This window comes from Berghia stephanieae, chromosome 7, assembly GCF_034508935.2.
Source record: "Berghia stephanieae isolate SIO BIC M18660-M18661 chromosome 7, UCSD_Bste_1.3, whole genome shotgun sequence".
Lineage (NCBI taxonomy): Eukaryota > Metazoa > Mollusca > Gastropoda > Nudibranchia > Aeolidiidae > Berghia > Berghia stephanieae.
The window spans coordinates 59,694,827-59,707,415 of NC_088366.1; the positions used below are offsets into that span (position 1 = coordinate 59,694,827).

The 12,589-nt window shown below is 35.4% G+C and overlaps 1 protein-coding gene across 4 annotated transcripts; it reads right to left on the reverse strand.

Annotated features, from left to right (window-relative positions):
• Positions 1-1,756: 1,756 nt before the first annotated feature.
• On the reverse strand, positions 1,757-12,423 carry LOC144977573 (uncharacterized). Of its 4 annotated transcripts, none has more exons than XM_078922937.1 (4): positions 12,336-12,403; positions 9,705-9,936; positions 8,185-8,308; positions 1,757-6,094 (listed from the first exon to the last, which is right to left on the reverse strand). In XM_078922937.1, exons 2-4 carry the CDS (start codon positions 9,906-9,908, stop codon positions 4,914-4,916), a joined length of 1,509 nt encoding a protein of 502 aa, XP_078779063.1. In that variant the 5' UTR covers positions 9,909-9,936; positions 12,336-12,403; the 3' UTR covers positions 1,757-4,913. The 4 variants fall into 4 exon arrangements, with proteins under 4 accessions (XP_078779063.1, XP_078779062.1, XP_078779061.1 ...); XM_078922936.1 differs by having other exon boundaries at positions 11,810-12,398; XM_078922935.1 differs by having other exon boundaries at positions 11,698-12,398.
• Between the last annotated feature and the right edge of the window lie 166 nt (positions 12,424-12,589).

The following is a 12,589-nucleotide window of genomic DNA, read 5'->3' on the forward strand; positions in this document are numbered from 1 at the left end:
GGTTCCTGATAGTTCAGTAGGTGGAGCACTCGTTTCACATGCAAAGGAATCAAGGTTGATCCAGGGTGCAGTAGATTTTTCATTCCGGGTCTAATCGTAGCGACCTCCCATAGTGGGCAGGGGGGTACATACTGTGTCTTCTATCCCCTTATATCTGTTTTCCAACATGCTTTCTGTCTTTGTCTCGGAATGAGATTACTTGGTTTTGTCCTGATCCTGGCCGGAGTCCTTGGCTGGGAGGGAAACAGTCAAATGCATAGTTATTGTTTTGGGAGATATTTTTTTTCCTTGTAAATCATCTCTCTGTTATGTATTATTATATGTTATTTTCAATGTATAATGTAAGCATTTGAGTGTATTCCTCTTTGTTGGATTTTGTGCTTGTGTCTGGATGACACTTGTAGGTGATTTCAAACTGAGTACATTGGTGGTATGCTCTTGGAATCTACAGCTGATCCCTATTTGTTCCCAGTTCCCCTATGTCTTACTTTTTCTTGGATGCTTTAATTGTAATTCTAGAACTTTTTACTATCCCATTTTCTTCCTTTTTACTGGCGCTGATATAACCTAAATGTGTTGCAAGCGCCGTAAAACCCTTAAAAACAACAACAAACAAACATCTAATCGTAGCCATCATTAAGTTATAGCCTGACACTGACCAAAAAATGACGTCAAAATGCCAGTCTTTGGCCACAAAAGAAAAGAAATCTTGAGTTGTATTCGATAGTTCAACCAATGGGACTACTTGTTTCCATGAGCACTACTAACGACAACTCACTAGGCGGTACAAGAAAAACAAATAATGACACCAAAATGCCAGTCTTTTTGGGTTTCAGTGTCAGGCTATAACTATAACTTAACGATGGCTACGGTCTTATACAGAGAGCAATGTGGTTAGGAAAATATGTTGTTTTGTTTTGTTTTTAAGGGTTTTACGGCGCTTGCAACACATTAAGGTCATATCAGCGCCAGTAAAAAGGAAGAAAATGGGATAGTAAAAAGTTCTAGAATTACAATAAAGGGGAATTAGTTCAAATAAGAAACAGGCGTAGATTCCAAAAGCACTCTATCAAAGTACTTAGTTTGGGTTAGGAAAATACATTTTGGGGAATCTCAAAGATTTAGCAAGAGTGACCTGCCCAGCCTAGCATTAGCATGGGAGGTCAATGGTTTGTTTTCAATGGTTTTACAACGCTTGCAACACATTAATGTCATTTTAGCGCCAGGAAAAGAAGAAGAAAGTGGGATAGTCAAAAACTACAGTGGAACCTCTGTATAACAATCTGGATATAAAAAGGGTTTTTGACATCCCTGTTTTTTCTCCCTTTTTCTTTGCCTTTAGTAAAATTCACCAACTATAGCAGAGCCTAATTTGTTATAACAGGGGTGTGAAACCCACTTAATATTACCAAATACAATGCATTTCATTCAGTATAACATGGGCCTTGCTGCAGGCAGACAGTTTGTAGTACAAAACACACACACACACACACACTTAGCTTGAACTACAAATAATAAAAAGTGGAAATTTCGCCATTTGGGTTGTTTCCCTTAAAATTCGATATTACAGGAGTAATAATAGGGGTTTTAGTTTGGCTAAACCCACCATCACTGTTATACTGATGTTCCACTGTAAGTAATCCCATTCCAAGACAAAGACAGACAGCAAAGGTATAGAAGACACAGCAAGCGACTTCCTGTCCACCTCGGGACGTCAAAAGACCCATCCCAACAAGTAATATGAAACAAGACATGATCAATGGGGTAAAATAATTAATTTAATATCACCAAATTTGTAAAAAACAAGAGGATAAGAAAACATTTTGTTTATATATTCTAATCCCGCGTGATGACTTGTGGTTTTATTACTAATTATAAGATTAAATCAATGACAATGAATTAGTTTCAACATCGGAGAACCAAAATAAAAAAAATAAAATCACAAATAATATCACATTAATTAAGTAGGTAAACCATCCATATAAATAGAATTTTAATTAATTTGTTTCATATTCGATAACGATATAATTCTTATCCTTATTTTAAGAATCTCAAAGAAACAGGAATCAACGTCCAACTGGTGTCAATATAAATACATATGAACTTAAATAGCGCATTTACAATACAATACTTCGTATATTCCCCCCAGCAGACAGTACAAGTCGTTTGTTAGCCATTCTTTTAGTCTTGACATTCTAACAATATCCATCGCTGCTATAATATACAGTAGAACTCGGAAATAGCGAGTTCGATGGGTCCACTCCTGATTACTCGCTATTTCCGAGTTCTCGCTATTCCCGAGTTGCCAGGAAAGGTTATAATATTGCTGGTTTATTGCATGGATTATAATGTGTTCTTGTATCTTGCAATCTTAGTGTGTAATTCGAGTAAAAGCCGTCGCCCCTATTTCAATTTCTTCACAGAAGTGGCAGAATGCTTGGTTTTTTGTTTTTATTTTCAAGTAAAATCATGACTAGAAAAAAAAACAAGAACATAGAAGTGTGTGTGTGTGTGTGTGCGTGTGCGTGTGCGCGCGAGTGTTTGTATGCACTCGGCATGTTTGATGAGGTAAGCAAGCGCATCACTCAATCACTGACCCATTGAAATAATGGTTCCACACTCCCCTCTCTCGCTGATCGTGTCGTTCGTTAACGATGCTACTCGCTGACCAATGCTGCGAAGTGAGGCATGTTGACATGTGCTTACCTCGCGCGTCGCGTGGCACCACATTAGGTGAATAATTGACCCCCACCCCCAATACACGCACACAAACCCAACCCCCACCCAAATTTGTTTCGCCTATTATGTACTACTACAGACTAGGCTACTATGTAATATTACTCGTAACGAAAAATAAGAAAAGAAAAGAGGCTAGGCTAAAAATATTTAAATTGCCATTGTCTCTTGTTTTGCTTTACTTCGTTCGCAGTCCTAGGCTGGGGCAGGAAATGCTCGTTATTTCCGAGTTGACCTCTTTTTCATACTCGCTACTTTCATGCTAATTTTATTGACTCAAATAAGGGAAAAAAACGGGGATTTAGATTTTACTCGCTATTTCCGAGTACGTTACTTTCATGTTCTACTGTATAGCCAGGTACTCATTCATTCCTATCCCCAGTGGGGTAATTTGTATAATTATTGTTCGAGTCCAAGGACACAACATCGTTACCAGAATTTTTACAATCATTGTCATCCATGCTGCCTCTGCCCGTGTTAACATTGCTTGACTTTTGTAACAAGACGGAACAATATATTGCTGAGTCAAAACTGAAAGACCAACCAACTTTTTTTTTGTAAAGTTCACACTGGACTCAAACCTATTTTGCTAAAATTAGTACAGTACTCGCTGGATTATATCAGGGTCTCAGGAGAAGCCAAAAAAAATCTGCTAGAATATAAGCATTCTGAAATTCGATGCTCATGGGAGGTAACGAAAAATAGATAAATTGAGCAATTATATAGAGCAATATCCACTAAATATGCTCAAAGCACTTTACAAAGGGTCCCCGACCAACAGCAAAACCTAACGTGTCAGGCGATATTACATTTTTCCAGACAGAGACAACGCTGTTAACAGCCAGGTACTCATTTTACACCAGTGTAAATGTTGCTGCTTGAAGCTCGAAGAAATAAATAATAACGTGAAGTTGAATGTAAGCTTCAATTTAATTACAAAAACAGATCAAATGAATGTTTCGGGTTTCCCCTTTATCAACAAAACAGGATGATTGAAACACCACAGATGAATGAGATGACATCATCACGTTATTATTCATTTTACACCAGAGTACCGTGAAAAAATGTGAGTAATGAGCCTTCTCCAAGAACTCAGCTATGCGCCGAGCTAGGCTCAATTCCAGGAGATTCATCAACACCTCTTGTTGTTCCCAACTTTTCATTTCTTTATCTTAGTGTGTTCCATTCATAATGGATAAATTCAACGTTGTTTGAATGTAAAATTCAAACAAAAATAATTCAGTTTTAATCAGGATTGCGTAGCTACCTTGTACTTAATTACACATTGGTTTAACACCCTTGTATACATATTTTAGTCATTTGAAAACATCTTAAACTCCAAGTCTTCATTTAACTCACTCAACCCTAGAGATTTTTGCTACTTTTCAAAATTGGAAAAAAATAATGTATTAAAAATGATCATGTACATAGTTTTATTCAACTACCATTGACATGTAAAAATTAAAAACATTAGCTTTGATAGTACGCCTATAATTTGTCTCATAAAAATATAATAAATAGGCATGGGGTAAAAGTAACCCGTGTAAACTACGGATATAGTCGGTGTTCGGGTTGAACTTGAATGAGTTAAAATGGTCCACCTTTTTTGAAGATTACTTTAAAACTTTTTATTTCAATATTTAGGCTAGAGAGGGGAAAAGGTTGAGGGGTATCACAGTTCATCAATTACAAATTTGAAATTAATTAATTGCTCTTCTGGTGTGTAACTAGACTAGTGGTTTTTCATTTGTATGAAAAGCCAAAATGCCTTTACTGTCTTTGTGTAACAAAACAATAGTTGCATCACCTCTATTAACTCACTCAACCCTAACACCGACTATATCCGTAGTTTACCCAGGTTACTTTTACCCCATGCCTATTTAATATATTTTTCAGAGACAAATTATAGGCGTAGTATCAAAGCTAATGTTTTTAGTTTTTGCAAGTTAATGATAGTTGAATAGAACTATCTATGTAATGCTCATTTCTCATACATTTTTTCCAATTTTGAAAAGTAGCAAACATCTCTAGGATTGAGTGAGTTAAAAGTTACGGTGAGTTCCTTACTAAAGTAAGGTGCTGACGTTTCTTATTTAATGTTGGCAAACAATGTGTTGTTTTTATTGTCAGTGGAAAATGTTGAATTATCATAACAAAATGCCACAATGCCTCTATTGTCATTCTGAAATGCAGTAGTGTTGCTGTCCTCTATGAAATGTAATAAGCTCCTCATCATTTTGTGATGTTACAATGTGTTCACTGATATCATTAGCAAATGCTGGGTTCTTATAGTCATAGGGAAATGTTGCAATAGCTTTACTGTCATTACCGAGCACAGCAAGGAGTTCCTCGTCTTTGAGAGAAGCTGCAATGTGTTCACTGACATCGGGAAATGCTGGATTGTATTTACCCTCTTTATGAAATGAGGTAATGTGTTTTTTCAACCGGCCTTTGGTAGCATAGGCCACATTAACACATTTATCACACTGGTACGGTGTGTCCCTTGTGTGCAGACGAATATGTTTCTTCAATGTACTGCCATCATTGAACTTTTTACTACAAATTTCACATTGATATTTCTTTTCTCCAGTGTGAATGACTAAATGTCTTTTCAGAGTACCGGCATTATAAAATAATTTTCCACAAATGTCACACCTGGCCTTTTCGGAATCATCCCGCGGTTTGGTACCAAAATGTGTCCGAAGATGATTGGTCAAAGTCGTCTTGACGCTGAATGCCATGTTACACATTTCACACTTGAAGGGTTTTTCACCAGTATGAGTTCTAAGGTGTCGATTTAATGTACCACTATCGTTAAAAGCCCTTTCACATAAGCTACATTTATGAGGGCGCTCACCAGTATGGGTTCTGATATGCCTCACTAAGGAAGACCTCACACCAAAATATTCATTACAGATATGGCATTTATGAGGTCTTTCTCCAGTATGCGTTCTGAGATGGAGCTTCAATTTCAAAATGTCATTGAATGTTTTGTCACACTCAGAGCATCCAAAATTCTTCTCAGTTATGTGAGTTTTCACATGTTTTTTCAGGCTACTATTTGAGACAAATTGTTTCTCACACTGAGGACATTTATGTGGTTTTTCTCCAGTGTGACGTCGGATGTGTATTTTTAAATCAGTACTGCTTTGAAAACCCTTACTGCAAAGGGAGCAAACATATTGTTTTCCACTCAGATGAACTCTTCGCATGTGGCTGACTAGATGAGATCTTTGCTTGAACGCCTTGTTGCACACAGAGCAAATAAATGGTCTGTCATCGTTTTGACCAACTCTTGAAAGACGAAGGTCCTTAGTATTCACATCTGTCTGCTGTGAGTCCTTTATTCCTTGTCTACCTGTGAAAATTCAAAATGTAAGTCTTTGATAGGCAGATTCATTTTTTTAAAAAAAGAATACTCGAATGCATTTCCCATCTCCATGTCCCTAAAAACCTGTGAGAAAAGTACATATTTAAGAGCATAAATTATGAAATATCAAAATTTTTATGGTTTAAATTTCAATATGGTACATTATGAAAGACGAACTAGAATTAAAAGTCACTTTTTCATTAAGAGTTTTCATGTACTCACAATAGATACACTCAAACACGGTTTTCTCGAACTCCTTGGAACATGCAAAAAAGTTTGAGAAAACTAAATTTCGAGGAAACTGTGTACAAGAATAATAAGGAAAAAAATTGGGGGCAACCGAATGAGTTTGTGAAAACCAAAAGTTCAACGAAACCGTGTTTGAGAAAACCGTATTTAAGAGTACAGTAGAACATGAAAGTAACGTACTCGGAAATAGCGAGAACTTGGAAATAGCGAGTAATCAGGAGTGGACCCGTCGAACTCGCTATTTCCGAGTTCTACTGTATAAGATTTGCTGTAAATGAGTCAGCCTAAGGTCTACTTTTTTTTTCATATAATTTAGCTATAGATGATTTTGGATAAATTTTCTATCAACATTGAATAAATTTAATAGTAAAGAAAGAATAAATGAATGAATAACTAAATAAATAAATCACTTTATATGTAACACTATGCTTATACTTATATGTTTTACATATTTTTTTCAATATTCGGAGTATCTAACTTTAAAAAAGCCTGGCTTGACATACTGTAACAATGTCATCATGAAGCACAAAGGTAGACTTTGTCTCATCTTATCACATCTAATCTTTTCATGGCAAACTGTACTTTAGAGAAAACTAATCACCCAATCGATGATCTAGAAATAATAATATTGGACAAAGTTCCATAAACTTCACTCACTCAATAGAGAGAGACCCACTTCCGTAGTTTGTAGTAAGAGGGACTTTGGTAAAAACTAATCACCCAACTGACCATCTAGAAATAATATTATTGGACCAAGTGCCATAAACCACTCACTCAATGGAGAGAGACCCCCCTTCCATAGTTTGTAGGAAGAGGAACTTTGGTGAAAATATGTTTGTTTTGTTTTGTTTTTAAGGGTTTTACGGCGCTTGCAACACATTTAGGTTATATCAGTGCCAGTAAAAAGGAAGAAAATGGGATAGTAAAAAGTTCTAGAATTACAAATAAAGCACCCAAGAAAAAGTAAGACATAGGGGAATTGGGAACAAATAGGGATCAGATGTAGATTCCAAGAGCACACTATCAAAGTACTTAGTTTGAGACCACCTATAAGTCTCATCCGGACACAAGCACAAAATCCAACAAAGAGGAATACACTCAAATGCTTACATTAAACATTAAAAATAACAAATATAATAATACATAACAGAGAGATGATTTACAAGGAAAAAAATATCATCTCCCAAAACAATAACTATGCATTTGACTGTTTCCCTCCCAGCCAGGACTCAGACGAGGGCCAGGAAAAAACCAAGTAATCTCATTCCAAGACAAAGACAGAAAGCATGTTGGATAACAAATATAAGGCGATAGAAGACACAGTATGTACCTCCCTGCCCGCTATGGGAGGTCAGGATCCCCACCCAGTTGGTGAAAATAAATCACCCAACCGGCGATCTATAAACAATAACATCGGCCAGAGTGCCGTAATCATTACTCACTCATTATCTATCGCTCTCATCATGCATCTTATAAATTGTTTATTAGAATAATAGTTATAAGTTTATAAGAATAAAAATTACACAATCCAGATTATAAGTGGTTTGAACTAAATTCAAAAACATTACAAAAACAATAAAATTGTTTATACAAGACATCCTATTCATTTGCTGATTTATTACAGAACAGCAATTTGTAGATGAAAATGGTAATGAAGAATAACAAAATATTTATATTTATAACAAAATATACCACTCTTAACTCTTTCTAATATTTGTAATAATGCTATATCATCCCACATTTGACAAAAATGAAAATTTTCCATTTACTCAATCACAAAACTTAATAATGCAAAACATGGTAAAATAGTAAATAAACGATAGTCTTACAATCAGCACTGTCCTCACATGTCTTTGTGTCCAAGAATTCTAGTTGATAATCTGTAGACTCCATTATTTCTGTTTCTGCACTGGATATGGAAGAACTATCTCCATCATTGAGATTGCATCTTCCCTGAAATAAATATTGACATTCAAATTGTCAAAAACTCTTACATTGTCATGGCTGTATCGGGTGCTAAATTTGTGACCTGTTGCTGAAATATGTAATGCTTTTTCTGTACGACACAGATTGAGCTTTATATAGCGCAATATCCACTAAATGTGCTCAAAGCGCTTTACAAGGGGTCCCTGGTCAACAGCAACATTTAACATGTAGGACGGGACACATGACACCTGTTAGGCGATATTACAATTTTTCGGACAAAGACAAAGCTGTTAACGGCCAGGTACTCATTTTACATCTGAGTACGATAAGAGAATGTGAGTAAAGAGTCTTTTCCAAGGACTCAACTATGCGCCGAGAGCGAGGCTCGAATCCAGGACCTTCTGATCCGAAAGCGAGTGTCATACCACAAGACCACATAGCCGCACGATGTTAAAAAACGACTTGAAAGTCAAAATACAGTGGAATCCTGATAAAGGCAAAATCACTGAACCAGAAAGATTGGTTGACTTTAAGCATGGTTGACTTTATCCATTATCAATGGAACACATTTAGATTAAGCACAGACAATCTGGGACCAACAAGATATTATATCTTTACATTAAAAGTGTTGAAATAAATGTGGATTCCACAGTAATCAAAAATTGAAAATTTTAGCCTTTTGTACTTTAAAATCGTAGTCAGCCCCCTCAATGAAAACAAAGAAACTTAACTCAACACTCAATGTTTGGCTATGAATTCAATTATTAGCATCTCAATCATTCTGACATAATGTGTAAGGTGGTAAGTCACATAAGCATTAAGTGACATGATTCTTTTTCTCACTGCTACACATCTATTCAGACAAGGTAGAAGCTCACCCAGGTGGACTGACCAAGATACATCTTAATGAATGTCAAAGCATGAAAGAATTCAATAGTTAATCTATGCTATGGAATAAACACTGATAATTTATATAGACTATAAAATTGTATTTTGGTGATAATTACTTCCAATATCAGTATTCAGAACCATTGCTGCTTCTGCTAACCCTAATACTAATACTACTATTACAACCACTACTTCTTCTACTTTTCTGACATCTACTATTCTCATGTATAGTCAATAACATGCAACTCAACTCTCCTTGCAACTTTTATTACAGTACAGAATCTGTTTGGTGTTATGGATCATTGCATAAATGTCCTGAAAGTATTGAACAAAATTGATATAATATTTAAAACAAAAATAACAAAATTTTAATATCATACCTAAATTGTATTGAACTAATTGTTCTATATTAAGATCAATAACATGTTTTTTAAAATCATTTTTATTGACGATGAGATTATCCAGGAAGTTATCGGTTGAATCGGACAAGAGTCATCATGAAAGTTAGACAGCCAAATAATGTATCCATAGTCACCTCTTCATTCTCATCCTTATCTCGAGGCCTGGTATTGCTTGAAGCATCATCTTCAAATTTCATATCTTTGTCACTGCTGTCTGCTGCATTCTGTTTATAATCATGATTGCTGACTAACGCTTGGTTGACCTTATCCTGATGATTGACTCCAATCTTTGAATTTCCACCAAGATGAGTATTTGAAGACACACAACCCAGTTCCATGTCCACTGGCAGTAACTATTTCTTCATTCTTATAAAAAAAAAAAAAATATATATATATGAGATATTAAAAATGTTTTCAAAATTATTCAATCAAAGTAAATATACATTGCAATCTGCTTCAGAAACCCGACAAAAAGTTATCTTATTTGTGATTTATCTTATTCAAAGGTTGGTAGAGCACTTGCTTCACAAACAAAGAAAATGGAATGGACTATATCCCAGGTGAAGTCGAAATTTAAAAAAAAAATTCTGATCTGATGGATAGACTCTCATTCTATCCAAAGGGAAGCAAGAAATTAGTGTTAGTGCTATAAAACTGGGATAAACTCTGGTTTCATGAGCCCTGTGGCTTTGAAGGACTACTTTTCTACTTTTAAAGAGTTTCAAATGATCATTTTACAACTTTAAACTCCTCTACTTCCATTTATTGGCTATGTTACGTCTATGCTGTTTTAAGAACCAACGTGTCACCCATATCTACTGTTGCTATCTTTTACTTTTAAATAATAGAAATCATTAATCTTTTAAATACAAATCTCTCTCTCTCTCTCTCTCTCTCTCTCTCTCTCTCTCTCTCTCTCTCACTCTCTAACTTAACAATTTCTCACTACTCTTTATGAGATATGAGTCTATCTCTATAGCAAAGTTTTTTCTACTACTACTAGATTTAACAAACCCAATAATTGTTGGATGGTGAGAGGGATTAGAGAAGAAAAAACACAATAATTTTATTTGAGTTTTTTTGCTGACACTGCGATACAAGTTTTCAAAATAATTTGACCAAAGACAGATTTATATCTTTAAATTGACAAATCTACATACCCCCCTTGCACTTTTATAATAGAAGAAAGATCATAATACGGTTTTACTTTTATTGGATGTGAAACAGGTTAAAGATGGGTGTGTATATATATATATATATATATATATATATATATATATATATATATATATATATATATATATATATATATATATATATATATATATATATATATATCGTGGGTGAATTTTGAGTTAAAATCTCTTGAGAAATTTGTGGAAATTAACAATAGCAAAATGTCAGCCATAACTTTGCCCATCCTGGCATAATTTTGTCAAAATGACAGTGAGTAATCCAAAGTCAAGCAAACTCACTACACTATTGAATGACAATAATAATAATATGTTCAGGCCTGTTAGAAGATCAATCCCGGGCAAAGTCGAGATTTTTCATGACCCCCCCCCCCCCCCCCCCCCCCTCCGTCCTCACATCAGTGCTAGTGATTGGGTAGTTGGGACTGTTAGATATGGTAGAAAGAGTATTGCATCCTATCCAAAGAGTAGCAAGAAATTGCTATTTTGTCAGTTTCTTGCTATATATAGAAACCGAGATAAGCTCTGGCTCCATGGGCAGGACTCAGGTGTAAATGAGTAGCAAGTCATGGATAATGATGGATAACATTGTAGAGACAATGAATGAATGACTTGTACCAAATGTAAAACTCATTGAACAAATGATATCTGCAAGGTAAGTGTATGTATCATTATTTTGAAGGAGTATAACAAAGGACCATAAATATTGGGGAGTGGGTCGCCTGACTTTCTTATAAACAGCAACCAAAATCAACTAAATTCTTGATTTTAATTTTTCTCATTTTTGACCACCTGACATCCAGACGTTAGTGTTATGTTATATGTATTTTCCAATCCAAAGTAAATCACACAAAAATTCACTCTCGTGTCTTCATTCACTGTTTAAAGCATACATACACTCATGGATAATTGATACACTCAAGTAAAAACTCACACTCCATAAAGTCTAAGTATGTCCTCTGTCAATCAAAGCAGTACTATCTCTGTGATTTCTTTCCATTCCCAGATATGCTTGTAAAAGTAAAATTGCAAATGCAATGACATACATCTACTAGGTAGGTGATCTAGGGCCAAACATGCACATCAACTATTTCAGTCCTTCTAACGAGCAAGAAGATTTTGCGACTGTGGTCCAATGCCGATCTTATAGAGAGTTTTATCTTTGAACAAATTTAACCCCGTGGTCAAGTCTGCTTAATATTCCAACTTGGTAGACTTTCATCTTCAACTTTAATTCTTTGGTGATGTAGGGTACTAGGTGAAAATCATATATTCAAAAACTATCAATATAAGTATTAGGAAGAAAATGCTCTTCTGACTACAGCAGACATGAACTGAGAAAGATGTTTGGCCTGATCATGGAACAATCCAAACTGGATGTGAAGCCTCTTTGAGACTTGATGGAGATAAGAATTGTGTTTCTGATTGTTTTTTCGAAATTGTGGGCGTGGGTGCAGTTGAGATATTGTTTACTGGTGAATGAAAGGGCAATCTAAGAAACATTCAAATTACTACTTATTAAAGAATACAGTGATTGTGATTGACCATAAATCGATTGATTGGATTGCATACAATATTAATGATGAAGTTAAAATGTTTCTAAAGATTTTATCTCGTAAGATCAATTATTGCCATTGTCCATTACTTGCAACATGGCGATAGCTAACAGTTGCAACAGTTATTATTCCCTCAAATTATAGTTTCGCCTCCAGAGAGAGAGAGAGAGAGAGAGAGAGAGAGAGAGAGAGAGAGAGAGAGAGAGAGAGAGAGAGAGAGGGGGGGGGGGGTGAGGTACATGCCGTGTGCAGCTGTGCAACTGATCTTCT

What these genes read in the sequence shown, in the direction of transcription:
- LOC144977573 (XM_078922937.1), bottom strand. Translation starts at nt 9,908, where the DNA reads ATGGAACTGGGTTGTGTGTCTTCAAATACTCATCTTGGTGGAAATTCA. An exon ending in ATAAGGATGAGAATGAAGAG is followed by an intron (nt 8,309 to 9,704) that starts GTGACTATGGAT and finishes TATTTATTTCAG; the next exon opens with GGAAGATGCAATCTCAATGA. An exon ending in ATGTGAGGACAGTGCTGATT is followed by an intron (nt 6,095 to 8,184) that starts GTAAGACTATCG and finishes GAATTTTCACAG; the next exon opens with GTAGACAAGGAATAAAGGAC.